Source organism: Myotis daubentonii, chromosome 8, assembly GCF_963259705.1.
Source record: "Myotis daubentonii chromosome 8, mMyoDau2.1, whole genome shotgun sequence".
NCBI lineage: Eukaryota > Metazoa > Chordata > Mammalia > Chiroptera > Vespertilionidae > Myotis > Myotis daubentonii.
In genome coordinates, this window is record NC_081847.1 from 2821234 (window position 1) to 2847156 (window position 25923).

The 25923-nt window shown below is 48.6% G+C and overlaps 1 protein-coding gene across 5 annotated transcripts in view; it reads right to left on the reverse strand.

Moving 5' to 3' along the window:
* The window catches only part of RTEL1 (regulator of telomere elongation helicase 1), a 48780-nt gene extending 23052 nt beyond the window's left edge, over positions 1–25728 (reverse strand). For 3 of the 5 annotated variants that reach the window (XM_059704999.1, XM_059705000.1, XM_059704996.1), the window contains exons 1-8: positions 25307–25437; positions 24534–24793; positions 15023–15218; positions 14596–14689; positions 13941–14022; positions 13651–13711; positions 8638–8713; positions 7932–8016 (exon numbers count right to left, since the gene is read on the reverse strand). In XM_059704999.1, coding sequence (XP_059560982.1) covers positions 7932–8016; positions 8638–8713; positions 13651–13711; positions 13941–14022; positions 14596–14689; positions 15023–15218; positions 24534–24635 — 696 coding nt within the window. In that variant the 5' untranslated portion in view covers positions 24636–24793; positions 25307–25437. Of the gene's footprint in view, positions 1–7931; positions 8017–8637; positions 8714–13650; positions 13712–13940; positions 14023–14595; positions 14690–15022; positions 15219–24533; positions 24794–25306; positions 25443–25563 lie in introns of those variants that run through there. The other 2 variants (XM_059704997.1, XM_059704998.1) reach the window with 2 other exon arrangements.
* Positions 25729–25923: the final 195 nt, after the last annotated feature.

The following is a 25923-nucleotide window of genomic DNA, read 5'->3' on the forward strand; positions in this document are numbered from 1 at the left end:
CTGGCTTCGGTGAGCGTTAAACTTGCCGACACCAATTTTAGGTCTTCTAATTTCAGCCATTTCGGTGGGAACGCAGGGCCACCTGCCTGTGGTCTTCGTGTGCAATGCCTGAACATTTTCTCTTTTTATAATTCTTTATTGTTGACCGTCTCCAGGCCGCCCCGCCCCGGCGTTCCCCACCCTATTGTCCCTGCCCATTGGTTATGCATATTTGCACACAAGGTCTTTGATTGGCTACCTCCCACCCACCCACCCTCCCCACCTTCCCTCTGAGATCTGCACTCTGTTCCACGCTTCCATGTCTCTGATCACTCCGTTCATCAGCTTATTTTGTTAGATTCCACATGAGTGCAATCATGTGATACTTTTTTTCTCTGACTTATTTCACTTAGCATGATACTCTCCAGGCCCCTCCATGCTGTCTCAAAGGGTAAGAGATTCTTCATTTTTACTGCTGCATAGTATTCCATGCTGTAAATGTACCACAGCTTTTTTAACTTGTCTACTGATGGGCACTTGGGCTGTTTCCAGATCCTAGCCATTGTAAATTGTGCTATGAACATATGATTCTTTCTGATTGGTGTTTCGGGTTTCTTAGGATATATTCCTAGAAGTGGGATCACTGGGTCAAATGGCAGTTCCATATTTTTTGAGGAAACTCCATACTGTTTTCCATAATGGCTGCACTAGTCTGCATTCCCACCAGCAGTGTAAGAGGGTTCCCTTTTCTCCACATCCTCACCAGCGCTTGTCATTTATTGATGGTAGCTATTCTGACAGGTGTGAGGTGATACCTCATTGTTGCTTGATTTGCATGTCTCGGATGATCAGTGACTTTGAGCATTTTTTCATATGTCTCTAGGCCAACTGTATGTCCTCTTTGGAGAAGTGTCTATTTAGGTCCCTTGCCCATTTTTTAATTGGGATGTTTGTCTTCCTTTTGTTAAATTATATGAGTTCCTTATATTTTTTTGATATTAGCCCTTTGTCAGATGTATCTTTGCCAAATATGTTCTCCCATACAGCAAGCTCCCTTTTCGTTTTGTTGGTTTCTTTTGCTGTGCAGAAGCTTTTTATTTTGATGTGGGCCCATTTGTTTATGTTCTACTTAGTTTCTTTTGCCCTAGGAGATATATCTGTAAACATATTGCTATGAGAGATGTCTGAGATTTTGTTGCCTATGGTTTCTTCTAGTCCTTTATCCATTTTGAGTTTATTCTTGTGTATGGTGTAAGTTGGTGGTCTGGTTTCTTTTGCATGTATCTGTCCAATGTTCCCAGCACCATTTATTGAAGAGACTCTCTTGTATGCTCTTGCCTCGTCAAATACTAATTGAGCGTAATGGCTTGGGTTGATTTCTGGGGTCTTTGCTGTGTTCCACTGATCTGTATGCCTGTTCTTATGCCAGTACCAGACTGTTTTGATGACAGTGGCTTTGTAGTATGACTTGAAATCTGGTATTGTGACTTCTCTGGTATTGTGTTCTTCTTTCTCAACATTGTGCAGCTATTCAGGGTCTGTTTTGGTTCCATATAAATTTTTGGAGTATTTGTCCTAGCTCTGTGAAATATGCCGTTGGTATTTTAATAGGGATTGTGCTAAATCTGTAGATTGCCTTGGGTAGTTTGGACATTTTAATGATGTTGATTCTACCAATCCATGAACATGATATGTTCTACTTGTTTATATCTTCTTCTATCTCTTTTTTCAACATACTGTAATTTTCCAAATACAGGTCTTTTGCCACTTGGTTAAGTTTATTCCTAAGTTATTTTAATTTTTTTGTTGTAATGATAAATAGAATAGCTTTAGTTTCTCTTTCTGAGAATTCATTACTGGTGTATAAAAAAGCCATCGATTTTGAGGGGATGATTTTGTATCCTGCTACACTGCCAAATTCATTTATTAAATCTAGTAGTTCTTTGATGGAGTCTTTAGGGTTTTCTATGTACAATATCATGTCATCTGCAAACAATGAGTTTTACTTCCTCCTTTCCAATTTGGATGCCTTTTATATGTTGAATAGGAATGATGAAAGTGGACATCCCTGCCTTTTTCCTATTCTTTGGGGAAATGGTTTTAGTTTTAGCCCATTGAGTTCACTGTAGGTTTGTCATATATGGCCTTTATCATGTTGAGATATGCTCCCTCTATTCCCACTTTGCTGAGAGTGTTTATAAAAAGTGGGTTTTGGATTTTGTTGAATGCTTTTTCTGCATCTATTATATGATTTTTGTCTTTCAATTTATGTGATGTATCACATTTATTGATTTACAAATATCATACCAGCCTTGGAACCCTGGAATAAATCCCACTTGGTCATGGTATATGATCTTTTTAATATATTGCTGGATCTGATTAGCTAATATTTTGTTGAGGATTTTAGCATCTATGTTCATCAGGGATATTGGCTTGTAATTCTCTTTTTCTTTGCAGTATCTTTATCTGATTTTGGAATTAGGATGATGTTGGCCTCATAAAAAGAGCTTGGAAGTGTTCCTTCTTCTTGCAAATTTGGAATAGTTTGTGGAAGATAGGTGTTAGTTCTTCTTTGAGTGTTTGGTAAAACTCTCCTGCGAAGCCATCTGGGCCCAGGCTTTTATTTGCTGGGAGTTTTTTTCATTACTGCTTCTATTTCCTCAGTTGTTATTGGCCTACTCAGGTTTTCTGATTCTTCCTGATTCAGTTTTGGGAAATTGTATTTTTCTAAGAATCTGTATATTTCATCCACATTGTCCACTTGTTGGCATATAGTTTTTCATAGACTTTTCTTACAATCCTTTGTATTTCTGTGGTGACGGTGGTTACTTCTCTGCTTTTGTTTCTGATTTTATTTATGTTTCTTCATGAGTCTGGCAACTGGTTCATCAATCTTGTTTATCCTTTCAAAGAACCAGCTCTTGGTTTCATTTCCTTTCTTTCTTTCTTTTTTTAAATATATATTTTATTGATTTTCTACAGATAGGAAGGGAGAGGGATAGAGAGTTAGAAACATCGATGAGAGAGAAACATCGATCAGCTGCCTCCTGCACACTCCCTACTGAGGATGTGCCCGAAACCAAGGTACATGCCCTTGACCGAAATTGAACCTGGAACCCTTGAGTCTGCAGGCCAATGCTCTATCCACTGAGCCAAACCGGTTAGGTCTCTTTCTTTCTTTTTTAAGTCTTTATGTTATTTATTTCTGCTCTAATCACTTACTCTGGGATTTTCTTGTTTTTCTCGTTCTAGTTCTTTAAGTTGTAAGATTAAATAGTTTATTGCTGATATTTCTTGTTTTTTGAGGTAGGCCTGTAGTGCTATGAACTTCGCTGACAGGACTGCTTTTGCTGTGTCCCAGAGATTTGAGGTTGTTGTGTGTTCATTTTCATTTGTTTCCAGAAAGTTTTTTATTTCTTTCTTGACCTTGTTGGTAACCCATTCATTGTTTAATAACATGCTATTTTGCCTCCATGTGTTTGAATGTTTTTGGGTGTTTTTACTGTAGTTGATTTCTAATTTCATTCCACCATGATCTGAGAAGATGCTTTATATGATTTCAATCTTTTTGAACTTACAGATACCTGTTTTGTGTCCTAACATGTGGTCTATCTTTGTGAATGATCCATGCGCACTTGAGAAGAATGTATATCCTACAGCTTTGGAGTGAAATGTTCTATAAATGTCAATTAAATCCATCTGATCCAGTATGTCCTTTAGAGTGACTCCTAATTTTTTAACTGGAAGATCTATCCAATGAAGTTAGTGGGGTGTTCAAGTCCCCTATATGACTGTATTGTTTTCGATTTCTCTGATAAAGTCCTCTAGAATTTTTAATATATTTAGGCGTGCCTATATTGGGTGCATATATGTTTACCATGGTTACCAGTATATCCTCTTGTTGGAACAATCCCTTTAGTATTATGTGACCTTGTTGTCTCTTGTGATGGCCTTCATTTTGAAGTCTATTTTGTTAGTTATGAGTATTGCTACTCCAGCTTTTTTTCTTTTTCATTTGCATGGAAAATTTTTTCCCATCCCTTCACTCTCATCCTGTGTGAGTCTTTTGTTCTAATGTGGGTCTCTGTCTGGTAGATAGCAAACAGTTGGGTCATGTTTTTGTATCAATTGAGGTACCCTATGTCTGTCTGTCTATATTCCCCCCCCCCCCAGAGAAGAGAAAGAGGAAGAGAGAGATAGAAACATCAATGATGAGAGAGAATCATTGATTGGCTGCTTCCTGAATGCCCCCTACTGGGGACTGAGCCATCAACCCAGCATGTACCTTTGACCGGAATTGAACCTGGGACCCTTCAGTCCCCAGGTCAATGCTCTTATCACTGAGCCAAACTGGCTAGGACTACCTAGTCTTTCTATTATTATTATCTTAAGTTTTACATATGTCTCCTTTTCCCCCAATTGCCCCCCCGCCCAACCATTCCCACCCCGGGCAAGCCCCCACCACCCCAGTGTGTGTCCATTGGTTATGCTAATATGCATGCATACAAGTCCTTTGGTTGCTCTCTAACCCCCTTACCTCCCCTGCCATTTGTCTCAGGATCTATTTTTGTTCATCAAACTGTGTTGATCATTATATCCTACATATGAGTGAGATCATGTGATAGTTACCTTTCTCTGAATGGCTTATTTTGCTTAGCATAATGCTCTCCAGTTCCATCCATGCTGTTGCAAATGGTAAACGTTCCTTCTTTTTTATAGTGGCATAGCATTTCATTGTGTAGATGTACCATAGTTGTTTAATCCACTCATCTGCTGATGGGCACTTAGGTTGTTTCCAAATCTTAGCTATTGTAAATTGTGCTGCTATGAACATATGGGTGCATACATCCTTTCTGATTGGTGTTTCTGGTTTATTGGGATATAGTCCTAGAAGTGGGATCACTGGGTCAAATGGGAGTTCCATTTTAACTTTTTGAGAAAACTCCATACTGTTCTCCACAGTGGCTGCACCAGTCTGCATTCCCACCATCAGTGCAAGAGGGTTCCTTTTTCTCTAAATCCTCTCCAACACTTGTCGTTTGTTGATTTGTTGATGATAACCATTCTGACAGGTGTGAGATGGTACCTCATTGTTGTTTTGATTTGTATCTCTCGGATGATCAGCAACTTTGAACATGTTTTCATATGTCTCTCGGCCTTCTGTATGTCCTCTTTCATAAAGTGTCTACTTAGATCCTTTGCTCATTTTTTGATTGGATTGTTTATCTTCCTTTTGTTAAGTTGTATGAGTTCTCTGTAAATTTTGGAGATTAAACCCTTATCTGAAATAGCATTGGCAAATATGTTCTCCCATGCAGTGGGCTTTGTTGTTGTTCTGTTGATGGTTTCCTTTGCTGTGCAGAAGGTTTTTATTTTGATGTGGTCCCATCTGTTCATTTTCTCCTTAGTCTCCATTGCCCAGGAGAAGAGCTGTGTGGGTAAAGATATTGCTATGACATGTTTGCTACTTGCTGCCTATGGAGTCTTGTAGGATTTTTATGGTTTCCTGTCTTACATTTACTAGTAAGTCCTTTAGCCATTTTGAGTTTGTTTTTGTGTATGGTGTAAGTTGGTGATCTAGTTTCATTTTTTTGCATGTATCCGACCAAATTTCCCAGCACCATTTATTAGAGAGTCTTAACTCCATTATATGCTCTTGCCTCCTTTGTCAAATATTAATTGAGCATAATGGCTTGGGTCAATTCTGGGTTCTCTGTTCTGTTCCATTGGTCTATATGTCTGTTCTTGTGCCAGTACCAGGCAGTTTTGAGAACCATGGCTTGGTAACACAGCTTGATATCTGGTATTGTGATCTACCTACGTCTATTGACTGGAATATTTAACCCATTTACATTTAAGGTTATTATTGACAGGTACTTATTTATTACCATTTTAATTCTGTATGCCTAGGTGTCTCTATTTCTTCTCATTATAGCAGTCCCTTTAGCATTTCTTGTAATGCTGGCTTGGTGGTGATGTACTCCTTTAGCCTTTTATTGTCTGGGAAGCTGTCTGTTTTGAATGATAGCCATCTGAATGTGGTAATCTTGGTCTCAGATCCTTGGTTTCCATTACCTTGAGTAATTCATGCCATTACTTTCTGGCCTATAGAATTTCTAATGAGAAATCAGGTGTCAGCCTTATGGGAGCTCCTTTGTAAGTTTGCTTTGCTCTCGCTGCCTTTAAGATTCTCTCTTTGTCTTTAATTTTTGGCATTTTAATTATGATGTGTCTGGGCATGGGCCTGTTTGGGTTCTTCTTGCTTGGGGCTGTCTGTGCCTCCTGAACTTGTGTGACTTTTTCCTTTACCAGATTAGGGAAGTTTTTGCCATTATTTTTCAAATACATTCTCTATCCCTTTCTACCTTTCTGACTCTTCTGGCACACCCGCTATTTGAAGATTGTTACGTTTTATGTTGTCCCACTGCTCCCTTGAGGTGTCCTCTTGTTTTGTTTTTTCTTTTTGGTTCTATGATTGATTTTTTCAACTCTGTCTTCTAATTCACTGATTCAATCCTCAGCTTCCCCTAATCTGCTGTGTATTCCTTCCAATGTGTTCTTTATTTGTGTTATGTCATTTTTTATCTCAGACTGTTCTTTTTTCAGTTACTATATTTTTTTTTCATACCGTTGAGCATTTTTACCATCATTACTCTGAACTCTGTTTCAGATAAATTTCTTATCTCTGTTTCATTTATCTCTTCTTCTGGTGACAAGGGCTACACATATTTTGGGCACAGCCCTTTGAAAGACAAATGTACCAGGAGTACTTTCTCCCTTTCTGTGACCTGCCTTTGAACTTTCTTAATTTTCCTAACTCTTTCAAAGACTCAAGGCTTTAAATTGTGGTGAAGTCCCATTGATCGATTCTGTCCTGTGTGGGTGGTGCCCTGGTTGTCCGGGTGGAGAAAGCTCCCGACCACTGCAGTGAGCCCAGGTCTCCAGGAGGCTCAGCTTCATGCCACAGGAGGCAGTTAAGTCCTGGGGGAGACCCACTCTTCCAAACAGACATCCAGCTACTCCAGTACCATTTTTGGGGAAAAACAAACAAACAACCCTTCCCTTTCCTTTCCCACAGAGCTATCTCGGCCAGTCTCTATGGGTCTGTCCTGGACTCGATGTGCACGTGTCTGCAGTGAGTCCAGGAGTCAGGAGTGGGAGCTCCACCAGCCTCTTTGTCAGAACTTCCCTGCTCTGAGAGCATTACGTCCAGGAAGTCAGCTGAGATATCACTGCCTTTGGGTGCCCGGGCCCAGTCTCCAGGTTAAAAGCAAGACTTAGGAAAATCACGCACAATCCTCGGCAAACCACCACTCTCTGTGCCAGAGTCCGGCCTCGCGGGGCTCCTGCTCCTCCCCTGCGCCCTCTCTAGCACCTGCTTCAGCAGTGGCTCGGGGCTGCTGTTCCTGAGGCCATGGCCCTCGTGCACCACCAGCTCCCGTGCAGACTCTGCAGGAAGTCAGAGCCCACAGGCTGGCTTTCCTGCTGGCTGCCTCCCTGCACCGAGACCTGTGCCTGGCAAAGGGCGCTGTCAGCATGATCCCTGGGGCCCAGTCGATGCTGCAGCACAGGGCACATGCACGGTGCTTCCACGACATGGAGCACCAGCCGCTGGACACAGGGGAGCGTGATGCAATGCCCCTGCATTAAAACAGGAGGACATAGCACCCCAAAGGCCAAACACGGTGACACTCCAGTCCGGGGCTAAAACTGACTGCCAGACGAGGGCAGGGACGGTCCAGCTGCAGCCCTGCGGTCTCCTTGCTGCCCAGCCAGCTGCTTGGAGCTGGTCACAGTGAACCCTGACCAGTGTGCGACACCAGGTCCTCCCACACATCTGGTGGTCTGAGCGAATCTCTAGCCCCAGAAGCTGAACCAGCAGAGGCTAGACAGCCCCTCACAAGCCCAGGACACCTGGGGTCAGGAATCATCCTACGTGGCTGAGGCCTTACCTTGGCATCCAGCAAGTAGTTGTAGGGCATGAAGATGATGTCAGCCTGCTGCTTCAGATTCCGGGACAGGTAGTATGGGCACAGCCTGGGGCACAGGGGGAGGACATGAGCCTCACACGGCTGGGGGTTCAGGACATGCATCAGCAACCCTGGGCCGCAGTCTGAGGCTGGGCTGTATGCTGCATCCTCTGATGGGCACGGGGGTGGGGGAAGTGGAACATGTGTTCAACTCTGGGAGTGGATCACCTATTTATAAACTTACAAAAACAAGAAAACCCCAACCCTGTTCTGAGTAGACTGGTGAGGGACTCAGAAACAAACAGTCCTGTCTCATCACAGCATGGAGCCCTGATGCTCAGAAGTTTCCAGCGACCATCACAGAAGCGGCAGGTAAGCATCCAGTGGAGGGCTGAGCCCAAGGCAGGAGGGTCAGCACCACGCCCCTTGGCCCCCCCAAATCCAGACCACAGGAGCACAGTGGGCGGTCCGCTCCCCAGCAGTCACTAGCAGGCTGAGTGCAGGGAAGGAGGGCAGTTCCATTTCTCTCTCTATTCCTCTGAATCGTTCATGTTTTTTATACTGAACAACTGTTAAGTTTCATGATTAAAAGATGAAACAGGAAAGAAAAGAAATGTGTGTGTCTGCAGGCGGCGGGAGGTCCCAGCCTGGAAGGCTGTGCAAATGCGACCTGAAGGGAGGGACTTACTTGTGCCTGTTCCCACTCTTGACCAGGTCCTCGATGTCCAGGATGGGGGTGGCCAGGTCCTGCTCTAGGCTCTTTTCTGGGGACACAGACAGGAGTAAGCACACACCCTTTGGTCCTCTGAGTCCCCTGACCTCAGGATGGAATAGCTCATACGAAGCGGGCAGAAGGTGTGGTCACCCCAAGACGATCCCTCAGGGCAGGACTGGGGTGCCCAGCCACCTGGAGTCTCACTGGAGAGAATCTTTGACCGATGGGTCTCAGGGCTCCCAGGAAGGGTTCTGAACCTGAAGTGACCCTGTGGGAGCCCTGCTCTGCACCCCAGCCTCCCAACTTGAGACACAGGAATCTGCTGGGAATGACTCTAACCCAGGGAGGCCAGGGCCCTGGCTGGCAGGACCAGAGGTCTGTGACAAACACCCAGAGTCTCGGGACAGCCATATGTGGAAACAACCCCTGGCTCACGGCCCTCCTGTGGCAGGTATCAGGCCAGCCCTAAAGTGCAGAGGCCAGAACACACTGGGCCTTCATCAGTGATACAACCCCAAAGTGCCCCCAGGAACAGCAGACGAGGGGGAGGAGAAAGAGCCATCCACTCCACAGCGCCATAGCAACCGATCAGCAATCCGCAGTGCTGGGTGGCAGGCCAGCCACCAGCTCAGCAACCTGATGAGGGGGCAGCAAGGAGGGCACCCCAGGCTGACTGGTGAGGAGACGCTACATGTGCCCCTTACCCCAATGCAGGCTGGGCAGGTTCCAGCTCTGCATCTCTCCTTCCTCCCACACAAGCCTCCCCTCCTCCCAGGCCCCCCTGGCCTCTCCCCACTTCTCTCTCCCTTCCAAGGGCTGCGCAGCTGCTGGAGACACCCTCACATCCCATGGGCAGGGGCAGGGGTGGCTGAGCCACAGCAAGGACGCTCACGTTTATGGTGCGTAGACCCAACAGCACAGGCGGCAAGAGCCAGGCAGAGCAGGTGGGCTGGGGACCAAGGAGGAGACACGAAGCCCAGAGCCAGTAGGCCAGCTGGGGCGGCCTCCCTTGCCTGCCACGCAGGACCTGGGGCAGTGGGGATGGGGCCGCAGCCCACGGGCCAGCACACACTGAGCTGGCACGGCCTCTGCCGTGAGCAGAAAGTTCCCCTCAGTCCCCACCCCTTCTGACCTCCTCCCCTCCCTGCTCAGGGACCCTCCAGGGAGATGGGGGGCAGTGCAGGTGAAGGACCCAGCAGGTGAAGGCTAGGCCAGCAGAGAGGGTGAGCTGACCCACAGCAGCCAGGAAAGGTGGCTGGAGTGGTCCCCACCCAGTGCTGCTCAAGGCTCTGGCAATGGCACCTGCACCTGCCTCCTTTACCAGGGATGATGTGGACAGGGAGGCAGCCCTGGGGGACAGCTCCATCGACCTTCATAGGTACAGTGCCAGGGCCCATGCGAGGCTGGACTGAGGCGGGCGGGCTGCGAGCAGAGGGTGCACCAAACAAAGGGGAAGATCGCCTCCCATGCAGCAAAACCCACAGCCCGAGCAGCAACACCCACAGACCCGCGCAGCAACACCCACAGCCCCGCGCAGCAACACCCACAGCCTGAGCAGCAACACCCACAGCCCCGCGCAGCAACACCCACAGACCTGCGCAGCACCACCCACAGACCCGCGCGGCAACACCCACAGCCCCGCGCGGCAACACCCACAGACCCGCGCAGCAACACCCACAGCCCCGAGCAGCAACACCCACAGCCCCACGCAGCAACACCCACAGACCTGCGCAGCAACACCCACAGCCCCGCGCAGCAACACCCACAGACCCCCGCAGCAACACCCACAGACCCCTGCGGCAACACCCACAGACCCGCGCGGCAACACCCACAGGCCCGCACAGCAACACCCACAGACCCGCGCAGCAACACCCACAGGCCCGCGCAGCAACACCCACAGGCCCGCGCAGCAACACCCACAGACCCGCGCAGCAACACCCACAGCCCCGCGCAGCAACACCCACAGACCCCTGCAGCACCACCCACAGCCCCGCGCAGCAACACCCACAGCCTGAGCAGCAACACCCACAGCCCCGCGCAGCAACACCCACAGCCCCGCGCAGCAACACCCACAGACCCCCGCAGCAACACCCACAGACCCACGCAGCAACACCCACAGCCTGAGCAGCAACACCCACAGACCCGCGCAGCAACACCCACAGCCCCGCGCAGCAACACCCACAGACCCCCGCAGCAACACCCACAGACCCACGCAGCACCACCCACAGCCCGTGCGCAGCAACACCCACAGCCCGAGCAGCAACACCCACAGACCCATGCAGCAACACCCACAGCCCCGCGCAGCAACACCCACAGCCTGAGCAGCATCACCCACAGACCCATGCAGCAACACCCACAGCCCCGCGCAGCAACACCCACAGCCCCGCGCAGCAACACCCACAGACCCATGCAGCAACACCCACAGCCCTGCGCAGCAACACCCACAGCCTGAGCAGCACCACCCACAGACCCACGCAGCACCACCCACAGACCCGCGCAGCAACACCCACAGACCCCCGCAGCAACACCCACAGCCCGGAGCAGCACCACCCACAGACCTGCGCAGCACCACCCACAGACCCCCGCAGCAACACCCACAGACCCGCGCAGCAACACCCACAGCCTGAGCAGCAACACCCACAGACCCGCGCAGCAACACCCACAGACCCGCGCAGCAACACCCACAGCCCTGCGCAGCAACACCCACAGACCCCCGCAGCAACACCCACAGACCCGCGCAGCAACACCCACAGACCCCCGCAGCAACACCCACAGACCCCCGCAGCAACACCCACAGACCCCCGCAGCAACACCCACAGCCCCGCGCAGCAACACCCACAGCCTGAGCAGCAACACCCACAGCCCCGCGCAGCAACACCCACAGCCTGAGCAGCAACACCCACAGCCTGAGCAGCAACACCCACTGACCCACGCAGCACCACCCACAGCCCGAGCAGCAACACCCACAGACCCCGCGCAGCAACACCCACAGCCCGTGCACAGCAACACCCACAGCCTGAGCAGCAACACCCACAGACCCCGCGCAGCACCACCCACAGACCCGCGCAGCAACACCCACGGCCTGAGCAGCACCACCCACAGACCCGCGCAGCAACACCCACGGCCTGAGCAGCAACACCCACAGACCCCGCACAGCACCACCCACAGACCCCGCGCAGCAACACCCACAGCCCGTGCACAGCAACACCCACAGCCTGAGCAGCAACACCCACAGACCCCGCGCAGCACCACCCACAGACCCGCGCAGCAACACCCACGGCCTGAGCAGCACCACCCACAGACCCGCGCAGCAACACCCACGGCCTGAGCAGCACCACCCACAGACCCCGCGCAGCACCACCCACAGACCCGCGCAGCAACACCCACGGCCTGAGCAACACCACCCACAGACCCCGCGCAGCACCACCCACAGACCCCGCGCAGCACCACCCACAGACCCGCGCAGCACCACCCACAGACCCACGCAGCAACACCCACGGCCTGAGCAGCAACACCCACAGACCCGCGCAGCACCACCCACAGACCCGCGCAGCAACACCCACGGCCTGAGCAACACCACCCACAGACCCACGCAGCAACACCCACGGCCTGAGCAGCACCACCCACAGACCCGCGCAGCTGCAGGCAGCAGGGCAGGCTGCACTCCGCTGGGCCACACCCCTTCACTGCCTTCCCCAGTGTCCTCACTGCCACCAGACCCCAAACCTGCAAACAAAATCGGGTGAGGAGCGAGTTCCAGGAGCTTGGGTCCACATTTCAGGCCAAGCTCTGCAGGAGACGCCGAGGAGGGCCTGAGCCCATGCCCACATTGGGCACACACTCCACCCGTCTCTCCAAGAGGCAGGGCACAGGGACACCGGCTGGGGGGGTGGGGGCCTCCGGCACAGGCCTCTGGGAGCAGTGCCGTCCTGGCCCTCTTCCAGCAAGGCCCACACACTGGGCACTCCACACCCGGACTGACGGTGACCGCTAATGCCTGGAGAGTGCTCTGAGCCCATGTCACCTCTAGGTTAGGATTTGAATTTCACCCCTGAAGCAGGAAACAAAGGGAAGCTCGACCTCGCCCCGCCCCCAGGCCAGAGCCCTGACCACAGACAGGAAACTGGAGGCCACTCCAGAGGCTGTCCTGCCACCACCTCTGGAAGAAGCCTGACAGACAGGAGGGGCAGCCCCAGTGGAGAAACAGATGTGGAGGCGAGGGTACTGGTGCCGACCCCTGCACTCTGGGCAGCAAAGTCAGCAACAGGAGACGGGCTTCCCAGGCCACAGGCACCTCTGTCACACACACCAAGCCGCGCCAAGGCAGGCTGCTGCCACCAGCCCTGGGCTCATCGCTGCACTCATCTCTGCATGAAGCATTCACCTCACAGCATACAGGCTGGAGGAGTTGCTGGGACTCGAGAGGCCACACCCACGCTGTGACACATTGCAGGGAAAGGACACACTGCAAACTCCCCCAAAGGGAGAAGTACGTGGAGGGGTCCGGGAGCCCAGACACAGTTTCCAGAACCCTCCCCACCACCTCCCCCAGAACGAGCTGGGGCAGACTGCGGGATGCCATGCCCGGGAAACCCACCAGGCACCCGGTGCCTAGGCTTTTTCCTGGGGTCACCCAGCGCCAGACTCCCAGAGGGAAGTGGATGCTCAGCAAAACCCACACTGTTTGCCAACAGTTTACACTCAGGGAGCCCCTCCTATCAGGGGTGGTGGGGACACAGGGGACCAGCCTTGCCAGCACGCCTTTCTGAGATGGCAGCCTCAGGCCCACATGTGGTTCATCTGCATGCGACCCAGCAGAAGTCCCCAGTCAGGAGCAAATGCCAGGCACCTGCCTCACCAAGCTGAGTCCCAAGGGGCAAGAGCCATCAGGCCGTGAGCCCCGAGCCCAGCCCCAAGGCTGCACATGCTCTCCTCCCCGCTGCTGTGTGCTGACAATCTGCAGGAGCAGCCCCCGGCCCCTCTTACCTTCTATGTTGTTGTAGAAATGACAGGAGCGACTCGCCACCTTCTTGCGGCACAGGTGGATCTGGGAGGGAAAGGACATGTGGTCCCAGCTTGCATGATGGCCAAGAAAAGGGCAGAGCACTGGGCTGGCCAATGAGTCTGCTGCCAATGGTGGGAGCCCTGTTCCAGCCAGCTCCACCCAGCCAGTTCTTCATCCTCTATCCCCCACCCTGGGGCACAGCGAGGGCTTTGAGAGCCGCAGCACCACCTCGCACAACCAGAGAGGACAAGCGGGCGGCCCAGGAGCCCACCTGCATGTGGTTACTCTCCTGCTTCTTCACCTCGGGGTGGATACACAGCTGCTCCCGGGAGCCCAGCACACACACCCTGGGCCTGGGAAGAGAGAATCGTAGGGACCAAGAACGACAGGGCAATAGCCCACAGTGCTGCCCAACAGCCTGAGCTGTGTGGGCACATATGGGAGCACCAGGAAACCTGGTTCAAGTAGGCAGCCAGAGGGAGTGGCCATGGCCAGAATATCCCAGGCTTGGGAGGGGCTTTCTCCAAGGGGCCGGGGTGAGCAAGAATCCGGAAGCCTAGACTGGGACTGGCAGAAGGAAGGAGACTCGACAGCACCCACGTGCTCGCTCACAGGGAGGCAAGTGGGGCAACAAGACTCCTGCAGCTCTGCTGCTGGACCTGGGCAGAGCCTCCTCCCCTCACAGGTGCAGCTGCGATGGCCACACCACAGCTAACACGGCAGCGCCTGCAAGGAGCTCAGGGTGTAGACCAAGGTCAACATGTAGTCAGAGCTGCTTTCTCACAAGCAGTGGGCATCGGAGACCGCCCAAGTATGCACGGAGCACAGCATGCCCTCAGGCTCGGTCGGGGCACAACACTGTCGACTACGGCGTTGAGGCCATTCCCCCCCTAGTTCTGCGGCAGGGTGAACGCTGCCTGACCCACCGGTAGGACGTGTTCCGAAGCTCGCCGATGACCTGTGTGAGCTGCGAGTGGGTCCTGGAGGCGTAAATGACCTTTGGGATGTCCGCGTAGCAAGCTGCCCAGGCACAAGGAAGCAGAACAGGGCGTGGCTCCATGAGACAGCGCTCTCATGTGCTGTTAACCCAGGGGCACTCAGCCAGCTCAGCACTTCATACAGCTAAACCTCAGATACCTGGTATCATACCAGGAATGGGTGAGGTGGGCATCTGCAATGTCCTAATATAGCTGTAAGGCTCTGACCCTAGTTTGCAGCCAGGATGGCAAGAGGTGACGTGGCAGCTACAACACTGCCTGCTCACTGCACTCAAGGGCCTCGCCTGTCCACTCCGTCCCTTCCCCCCTTCCTTCCATCCCTGCATCCATGCGGGAGGTCAGGCCAGGGGCTGACCTGTGGCGTCTCCCTCTGAAGCAGCATTCCCCCAAGAAGACAAGGGGCGATCGAGGAAGAGATCCCCTTGGGTCCTCTCAGCAATCTTGCGGGCGGAGATGGCATCACGGAGGTGCTCCCGCCAGGCCAGCGTGCTGCAGAGCAGGCACAGGGTCTTCCCTGTGCCCGTGGGGCTCTCCAGGACGCCGTTCACTTTCTGAATGGGAAAGCAGGGGTGAGGTGAGGCAGGCCACACTACCCACCTGAGACAGGCCTGCAGCTCTGCTCAGGCAGAGCGCACCCACCAGGTGGCAAAAGTCCCAAGGGACACGGGACTGTGGAAAATCCCATTAGACTACTTCCACTCTCAGACCATGAGGTCAGGACGGCCCTGGTTAGCAAACAATACGCAGAGCGTTTTCCAGCCTCATATAAAGAGCAAGGTGACTAATTAGGTGCCACGTCTCAAAATAGGAGCTTGTTCTGCGATTCTGGATCCAGGCTTTCACATTGGACGGAACCTGGTGGCCTAACTAGCTCTCAGATGGGAGCTTGAGCGGGAAACCTGGGCGACAGGAAGGCAAAGCTGTGCCAGGTTCCTCGCCACGAGCATCTGCTCAAGAGCAGCCTGGACACTCCTGTCCAAAGAGCAGCAGCCGTGCAAGCAGCCCACCCCCATTCGAGGAGCAACAGACTTGCAATCAACCTGTCCAAGTCCAAGGAGCAGTAGCCCCACAAGCAGCCCACCACATCAGAGGAACAACAGCAGCGTGCAGCCAGCCCCCATCCAAGGAACAGCAGCCACGTGAGCAGTCCGCCCCAGTTCAAGGAGTAGCAACTGCGTGTGTAGCCTGCCCCCATCCAAGGAACAGCAGCCTCGTGATCAGCACACCCTCTGTCTGAGGAACAGCAACGGTGTGTGAAGCCTCCCCCCACCAGCCAGAGGAGCCACGACAGCTGTGAACAGCACCCACCAGAGGATCTGCTGCCAACTGAGGAGCAGCTGCTACCACAACCACCCGAGGAACAACCACAGCCAGAGGAGACACTGCCACCCAAGGAGCAGACCCTGAAGGACTCAACATGTAGATATGTCGGTGAGATCAAACATGGGTAGACAAAGAAACCCCCAAAGGAAAGAAGAGGAGGACTCACCAGAAAAGCAGCTAAGTGGAACAGAGGCATGCAACATGTCAGAAAAAGAATTCAGATTAAGGGTCCTAGAGTGCATAAACCGGATGGAGGAAAAAATCAACTACCTATGCAAGAATCAAGAAGAAACAGATGAAAGAATCAACAACTTATGTAAGAATCAAAAAGAAATGGATGAAAAAATCAATAACTTATGTAAGAACCAAGAAGAAATGAAGAGTGATATAGCTGCAATAAAAAACACCATTGAAAGTTTCAACAATAGACTAGGAGAAGCGGAGGACCAAATTAGCGAATCAGAAGACAGGGAAGCAAAACACACCCAAACTGAACTGCAATTGGAGAAAAAAATTAAAAGACAGGAGGAGAGCCTAAGGGAGCTATGCGACAACCTGAAACGAAACAACATACGAATAATAGCGGTGCCAGAACAACAGAAAGAGGAGCAAGGGTTAGAAAACCTTTTGGAAGAAATAATATCAGAAAACTTCCCTGAGGTGGGGAAGAAAAAAGTCACACAAGCACAGAGAGTCCCAAACAAGATGAACCCGAAAAGACCCACACCAAGACACATCATAATTACCATGGCAAATGTTCACGACAAAGAGAGAATCTTAAAGGCTGCAAGAGAGAGACGGAAAGTTACATACAAGGGATCTCCCATTAGATTATCAAATGATTTCTCTACAGAAACACATCAGGCCAGAAAAGAATGGACGGAAATTTACAAAGTGATGCAAAACAAAGGACTGAATCCAAGAATACTCTATCCAGCAAGGCTATCATTCAAAATTGAAGGGGAGCCAAAACCGGTTTGGCTCAGTGGATAGGGCGTCGGCCTGCGGACTGAAGGGTCCCAGGTTCGATTCCGGTCAAGGGCATGTGCCTGGGTTGCGGGCACGTCCCCAGTGGGAGATGTGCAGGAGGCGGCTGATCGATGTTTCTCTCTCATCGATGTTTCTGGCTCTCTATCTCTCTCCCTTTCTCTCTGTAAAAAATCAATAAAATATATTTTAAAAAAAAAATTGAAGGGGAAATAAGAAGCTTCACAGACAAAAAAAGGTTAAGGAAGTTTATCACCACCAAGCCAGCAATGCAAGAAATGCTAACGGGACTGGTGCAAAAAGAAGAAATAAAAAGCTAAGAAAGAAAACAGGCACAAAAAATAGAAATGGCTACAAACAAGTACCTTTCAATAATAACTTTAAACGTAAATGGACTAAATGCTCCAACCAAAAGACATCAAGTGGCTGAATGGATAAAAAAACATGACCCATACATTTGCTGTCTACAAGAGACCCACCTCAGAATAAGCGACTCACACAGGCTGAAAGTGAAGGCATGAAAAAATATCTTTCAGGCAAGTGGAAATGAAAAAAAAGCTGGGGTAGCAATACTTATATCAGACAAAATAGACATCAAAGTGAAGGCCATAAAAAGAGATAAGGAAGGCCACTTCATAATACTAAAGGGATCGATACAATAAGAAGATATAACTCTGATAAACATATATGCACCCAATGCAGGAGCACCCAAATACATAAAAAAAACTCCTGGAAGATATCAAGGGAGAGATCGAAAACAATATAATCATAGTAGGGGACTTTAATACACCACTGACATCACTGGATAAATCCTCTAGACAAACAATCAGCAAAGAAACAGCAATCCTAAATGACTCACTAGATCAGATGGACTTAATTGACATCTTCAGAACACTTCACCCCAAAGCCACGGAATATATGTTCTTCTCAAGTGCACATGGGACATTTTCAAAAATAGACCACATGTTGGGTCACAAGCAAAGTCTCCCGAAATTCAAGAAGATTGAAATCATACCAAGCATCTTCTCAGATCACAATGGCATAATATTAGAAATAAACTACAATAAAAACAACCCAAAATACTCAAAAACACTCGGAAACTGAATAGCATGTTATTAAATATTGATTGGGTTACCAATGAGATCAAAGAAGAAATTAAAAACATCGTGGAAACCAATGACAATGAAAACACAACAATCCAAAACCTATGGGACACAATGAAAGCAGTCCTGAGAGGGAAGTTTATAGCCCTACAGGCTTACCTCAAAAAACAAGAAAAAATGGTAGTAAATCATCTAACTCTATATCTCAAAGAATCAGAAAGAGAGCAACAAGAAAACCCCAGAGTGAGCAGAAGGAAGGAGATAATAAAGATTAGAGCAGAAATAAATGGCATAGAGACCAAAAAAACAATACATAAAATCAACGAAACCAAGAGCTGGTTCTTTGAAAGGATAAACAAGATTGATGAACCTCTAGCCAGGATCACCAAGAAGCAAAGAGAGAGGACCCAAGTAAACAAAATCAGAAACGATAGAGGCGAAATAACAACAGACCCCATAGAAATACAAATGATTGTTAAAAAATACTATGGACAACTCTATTCCAACAAACTAAACAACCTGGAGGAAATGGACATATTCCTAGAAAAATACAACATTCCAAAACTCAATCAGGAAGAATCTAAGAATCTCAATAGGCCAATAACTATGGAAGAAATTGAAGCAGTCATCAACAAGCTTCCAGCAAACAAAAGCCCAGGGCCAGACGGCTTCACAGGGGAGTTTTAGCAAACATTCAAGGAAAAACTAAAACCTATCCTCCTCAGACTACTACAAAAAATTCAAGAGGAAGGAACACTTCCAAGCTCATTCTATGAAGCCAGCATCACCCTAATACCAAAACTAGGGAAAGACAACACAATGAAAGAGAATTACAGGCCAATATCCCTCATGAACATAGATGCCAAAATCCTCAACAAAATCTTAGCAAATCGGATCCAGCAGTACATCAGAAAGATCATTCACCATGACCAAGTAGGATTTATCCCAGGGATGCAAAGATGGTACAATATCCGCAAATCAATAAACGTGATACATCACATAAACAAATTGAAAGAAAAAAAACCACATGGTCATATCAATTGATGCAGAAAAAGCATTTGACAAAATCCAACACCCATTTCTGATAAAAACTTTCAGCAAGGTGGGAGTAGAAGGATCATACCTCAACATAATAAAAGCCATATATGACAAGCCCACAGCCAACATCATACTCAATGGACAAAAACTAAAACCATTTCCCCTAAGAACAGGAACAAGACAGGGATGCCCACTCTCACCACTCCTGTTCGACATAGTACTGGAAGTATTAGCCATTGCAATTAGACAAGAAGAAGAAATAAAAGGCATCGAAATTGGAAAAGAAGTAAAACTGTCCTTATTCGCAGATGACATGATATTATACATAAAAAACCCTAAAGACTCCATCAAAAAACTATTAGACTTAATACATGAATTTGGCAATGTAGCAGGATACAAAATTAATGCCAAGAAATCTATGGCATTTCTATACACCAATAGTGAACTTACAGAAAGTGAGACTAAAAGAGCAATCCCATTTACCATCGCACCAAAAAAATTAAGATACCTAGGAATAAACTTAACTAAAGAGGTAAAAAACCTCTACTCAGAAAACTACAGGATGTCAAAAAAGAGATAGAGGAAGACATAAACAGATGGAAGAACATACCATGTTCTTGGATTGGTAGAATCAACATCATTAAAATGTCCATACTACCCAAAGCAATCTATAAATTCAACGCACTTCCCATTAAAATACCAACAGCATATTTCAAAGATCTAGAATGAACTCTCCAAAAATTCATCTGGAATAAAAAAAGACCCGCAATAGCTGCAGCAATCCTGAGAAAGAACAACAAAGTAAGTGGGATCTCAATACCAGATATCAAGCTGCATTACAAAACCACTGTTCTCAAAACTGCCTGGTACTGGCACAAGAACAGACATACAGATCAATGGAATAGAATAGAGAGCCCAGAAATCGACCTGAACCAATATGCTCAATTAATATTTGACAAAGAAGGCAAGAACATACAATGGAGTCAAGACAGTCTCTTCAATATATGGTGTTGGGAAAATTGGAGAGATACATGCAAAAAAATGAAACTAGACCACCAACTTACACCATACACAAAAATAAACTCAAAATGGATAAAGGACTTAAATGTAAGACGGGAAACCATAAAAATACTAGAGAAATCCAAAGGCAACAAAATCTCAGACATATGCCGAAGCAATTTCTTCACTGATACAGCTCCTAGGGCTTTGGAAACTAAAGAGAAAATAAACAAATGAGACTACATCAAAATAAAAAGCTTCTGCACAGCAAAAGAAACAATCAACAAAACAACAAGAAAGCCCATTGCATGGGAGAACATATTTGCCAATGTTATCACCGATAAGGGTTTAATCTCCAACATTTATAGGGAACTCATACAACTTAACAAAAGGAAGATAAACAATCCAATCAAAAAATGGGCAAAGGACCTAAATAGACACCTTTCAAAAGAGGACATTCAGAAAGCCAAGAGACATATGAAAACTTGCTCAAAGTCACTAATCATCCAAGAGATGCAAATCAAAACAACAATGAGGTACCATCTCACACCTGTCAGAATGGCTATCATCAACAAATCAACAAATGACAAGTGCTGGAGAGGATGTGGAGAAAAAGGAACACTCGTGTACTGCTGGTGGGGATGCAGACTGGTACAGCCACTATGGAAGACAGTATGGAGTTTCCTCAAAAAGTTAAAAATGGAACTCCCATTTGACCCAGTGATCCCACTTCTAGGAATATATCCCAAGAAATCAGAAACACCAATCAGAAAGGATATATACACCTCTATTTCATAGCAGCACAATTCACCATAGCTAAGATCCGGAAACAGCCTAAGTGCCCATCAGTAGATGAATGGATTAGAAAACTGTGGTACATCTACACGATGGAATACTATGGTGCTGTAAAAAAGAAGGAACTCTTACCATTTGCAACGGCATGGATGGAACTGGAGAGCATTATGATAAGTGAAATAAGCCAGTCAATGAAGGACAAATACCACATGATCTCACTCATTCATGGATAAGAGAGACCATTATAAACTTTTGAACAATAATAGATACAGAGGCAGAACAGCCTCAAACAGATTGTCAAACTGCAGCGGGAAGGCCGGGGAGGGGTGGGGGGCAGGAGGGAGGGGGGTAGGAGATCAACCAACTAGGAGGAAAGAGAAACGCATACGGACACTCAGAGGAGGCGCAGTGCTGAAGTCAAATTCTGAGGTGCGGAGTGCGCGGAGCGGGCTGGCGGCGGAGGGCGCAGTTGGCGTTTTCAATCGGGAGGGAGTCGCAGACTCTGAGCTCCAGATACAGGCGAGTCTTTAGGGACCCAGACTCAAACGGGAGAAGCGGGACTGTCTGGCTTTGGTCAGAGCGAGTGCAGCTTTCTCTCCGAGCTTTGCAGCGGGTGCTGGGACTCAGAGAGGCAGAGCCCCTGGGGACAGGACTGAGAGCTGCCATAACTGCTCTCTCCGGCCCACCCTGTTGATCCTGTGCGACCCGCCCTGCCCAAGCCCTGCACAGAGGCATTTGCCGGATAGCCTCAGGCAAAGGCTAGATTAGCACCTCCCTAGAGGACAGAAGTTCTCTCACTGCTGACACAGCTGATTCTCATAGCCACTTGGCCTGGAGGTCAAACCCTCCCTGGTATTAGCTTCAACAATCAAGGTTTAACTATAAGACTGTGAACAAAGACCACTAGGGGGTGCACCAAGGAAGCATAACAAAATGCGGAGACAAAGAAACAGGACAAAATTGTCAATGGAAGATATAGAGTTCAGAACCACACTTTTAAGGTCTCTCAAGAACTGTTTAGAAGCCGCCGATAAACTTAATGAGATCTACAAGAAAACTAATGAGACCCTCGATGTTATATTGGGGAACCAACTAGAAATTAAGCATACACGGACTGAAATAACGAATATTATACAGACTCCCGACAGCAGACCAGAGGAGCGCAAGAATCAAGTCAATGATTTGAAAGGCGAGGAAGCAAAAAACACCCAACCGGAAAAGCAAAATGAAAAAAGAATCCAAAAATGCGAGGATAGTGTAAGGAGCCTCTGGGACAGCTTCAAGCGTACCAACATCAGAATTATAGGGGTGCCAGAAGATGAGAGAGAGCAAGATATTGAAAACCTATTTGAAGAAATAATGACAGAAAACTTCCCCCACCTGGTGAAAGAAATGGACTTACAGGTCCAAGAAGCGCGGAGAACCCCAAACAAAAGGAATCCAAAGAGGACCACACCAAGACACATCATAATTAAAATGCCAAGAGCAAAAGATAAAGAGAGAATCTTAAAAACAGCAAGAGAAAGTAACTCAGTTACCTACAAGGGAATACCCATACGACTGTCAGCTGATTTCTCAACAGAAACTTTGCAGGCCAGAAGGAAGTGGCAAGAAATATTCAAAGTGATGAATACCAAGAACCTACAACCAAGATTACTTTATCCAGCAAAGCTATCATTCAGAATTGAAGGTCAGATAAAGAGCTTCACAGATAAGGAAAAGCTAAAGGAGTTCATCACCACCAAACCAGGATTATATGAAATGCTGAAAGGTATCCTTTAAGAAGAGGAAGAGGAAGAAAAAGGTAAAGATACAAATTATGAACAACAAATATGCATCTATCAACAAGTGAATCTAAGAATCAAGTGAATAAATAATCTGATGAACAGAATGAACTGGTGATTATAATAGAATCAGGGACATAGAAAGGGAATGGACTGACTATTCTTGGGGGGGAAAGGGGTGTGGGAGATTCGGGAAGAGACTGGACAAAAATCGTGCACCTATGGATGAGGACAGTGGGTGGGGAGTGAGGGCGGAGGGTGGGGCGGGAACTGGGAGGAGGGGAGTTATGGGGTGGGAAAAAGAGGAACAAATGTAATAATCTGAACAATAAAGATTTAATTAAAAATAAAATAAGCATAACCAATGGACATAAGACACTGGGGGGTAGGGGAGGCCAGGGGATTGTCAAGGGCGGGGGGGGGGGGGGGGGAAAGGGACACATATGTAATACCCTTTGTAAGACTGTAAGCAATAAAAAAAAAAAAAAAGAAAAGCATATAACAACTGACATCCCTGATTCATAATCCAGCTACTAAAATATAACATTTCAAGTGATTAATCTCAGGGCATAGTGTTTAAGGATAAAAGTGATAATAATTTCTTAAGTCCTTAACATAAATCTGAGACATTACAAAACAGCATACTTTTATTTTAAAATGCATATAATTAAAATATTCCTGACAGATAAGTAAAATATTCAATTAAAAACTTCGTAAATCATAGGCATATAAAACTCTGAAAGTGGAGAGCTTAAGTCTATAAAAAGTCCATATATTAAAAATTTTGGATAATTATTTCAAACTTGAAAAAGATGTAAAGTATTCATATAGTCACAGTTTTATTGCCAGTTTTTATTCTTGTGATTTTTAATATGTTCTTTTCAAATTTGACTTTAAAGGGCACTGTAACATATTTATAAATTTGTCCCTATAGAGTGAATAAAATAACGTATTTTTTCTGAAAAAAAAAAGAAAAAGAAAAAGAAAAATACTACATGATCTCACTCATTTATGGATAATTAAAACCATTATAAACTGATGAGCAAAAATAGATACAGAGGCAGAGCAACATCGAACAGACTGTCAAACTACAGCGGGAAGGCTGGGGAGGGTTGGGGGATGGGAAGGGGGTAAGTGATCAACTGAAGGACTTGTATGCTTGCATATGAGCATAACACAAGACACTGGGGAGCTTGGGAGGCTGGGGGGGGGTCAAGGGGAGAAAAAAAAGGGGACATATATAATACTCTGTGTAATACTTTAAGCAATAAAACAATTAAAAAAATAAAAATAAAAGAAAGTGTATAAACTACTTTGGAAAAAAAAAAAAAAGAGCAGCCTGGAGCCCAGGTCAGGCAGCCCTCAGGGGTGGGGCTCGAGCAGGGAAGAGGGCACTCGAAGAAACGCAGCGGAATGCAACCTGCATCCTCCTCCCTCCTTGCACTCCCCCGAGGCTTCAAGACCTTCCACAGTGAGGACTGGGCACCGGCTGACCCTCTATCCCTCTATGTGGAAACAGGCCCTCTGGATCCTCAAATGGCTGGCTGCTCACTGGGCCTCAGCTCAAACATCATCCCCTCAGGAGGCCTCCTCAGAAGCCTATACCTTTTGTCTTTTCTTCACAGCACTCATCACTGTCTAATGATCTTTCCTTGTTCCTTGTTTATTGTCTCTTATCCCACCTAGAACATCGGCCCTACTTACTGAACCCCATGTCCGGAAGGTGCCTTTCACGCAGTAGGACTGGCCACGGTGAATAGGCCGTGGACTATGTCGGGTCTTTGCTGAAGTTCTGCCCACGCCCACGTTGACCCATCCCCCAGGTACAAAGCTTTACCTTCTGCAGACACTCCAGGACTTTGGCCATGTACTCCTCCTGGCATTTGTATGGCTGGAAGGGGAAATCCACGGTCACCCCACTCAGGATTATCTTGGGCATAATGGCCTGTTCTCAGGAGGGCTCCGAGGTTGGCTGACATGCAGGCTGTGCGGGTCTGTGAGACAAAACCCACTCTGAACATCTCAGGGTCTCAGCCACTCCAGGTAAGGGATGCCAGCCTGTGGCACTGGGACATGACGCAGTTTTCCAGGGAATTCCTATGGCACAGAAATGGGGACGAGACTGTTGGTAGTCAGCTTTTCTGGAGGCCAGGCCACTTAAGTCATCTCAGGCAGCCCCCACCCCCCACCCCTACCCCCAGGGGAAGGTCCTGCGGCAAGCCTGTGACATCCTCTCACAAGGAGCTGGAAGGTGAACAACCTAGCATCAGCCCGGCCTCGTCCTTCTGCCTCACACAACTCCATCCCGCTCTGAAAGGCGGCCAGGCTCACAGACTAAAGGAGCAGAAGTAGGGCACGGTTCCACACGCTCCACCTGCAATAATAATTCACTTCCTTCCACCAGAGCTTGAGAGGCCAAGTTCTAACAGCGTCCCATCCCAGCCTGGGCCGGTCTGAAGCTCCTGCCCCTGTGTCTCCCAACCTTCTGCTCCCCTGGCCCGGAGCTACGCCCCATCTCTCTCTGGTGGGCAACTACGTGTAACGAAAGCCCATGTGTGCCGGCTCTAATCTGGGAGGCGAATCCGTGTGGTCCCCAGCAAGTCACTCAACTTCTCTAGGCCTCAGTTTCGCCTGGATGCCGGCATTCACCTAAACACTGAGTGCCCGCCCTTGCTGCAGGGCCCGGCCACAAGGCAACCACAGCCAAAGGACCGGCTCCGCCAAGAACGGCGCCCAAAGCCCAAGAGCGCAGGAAAACTACCAATCCCAGAATGCAGCGCGGCCAAATAGCCTAGGCGTGGGCCTGAAGGCAGCGCGGGACCTGCCGGGAGCTGTAGTTTCGGAAGCCGCCACTCGACTAAAAGTACCAGTTCCAGGGTCTCCGCGCCTCTCGGCCCACTAGTCTCTGCGGAAGCCTTCCACGACCAAGGGTCCCAAGAATTCACCCCAGTTAGTCCGGGGCACCAGCACGTGCTCCGCCGTCTGCCAGTTCGGACTTCGCGCGCCGAGGTGCGTAGCGTCACTTTACGTCACTTCTGCTCCCACTTCCGGTCCGTTGCATTGCGCTCCCAGCGGAAACCGTTCTCCAATTGAAGGTTCTGTGATGCCTGTGGGCTTGAAGCTTGATTTCAAGCCCCACCTGCCTTTCTTTGACCCTAAGCTCAGGGAGGGACACTCCATCGCCCGCGGGAAGAAACCTGGGGTCCCGCCCGTGCCCTCCCTCGATG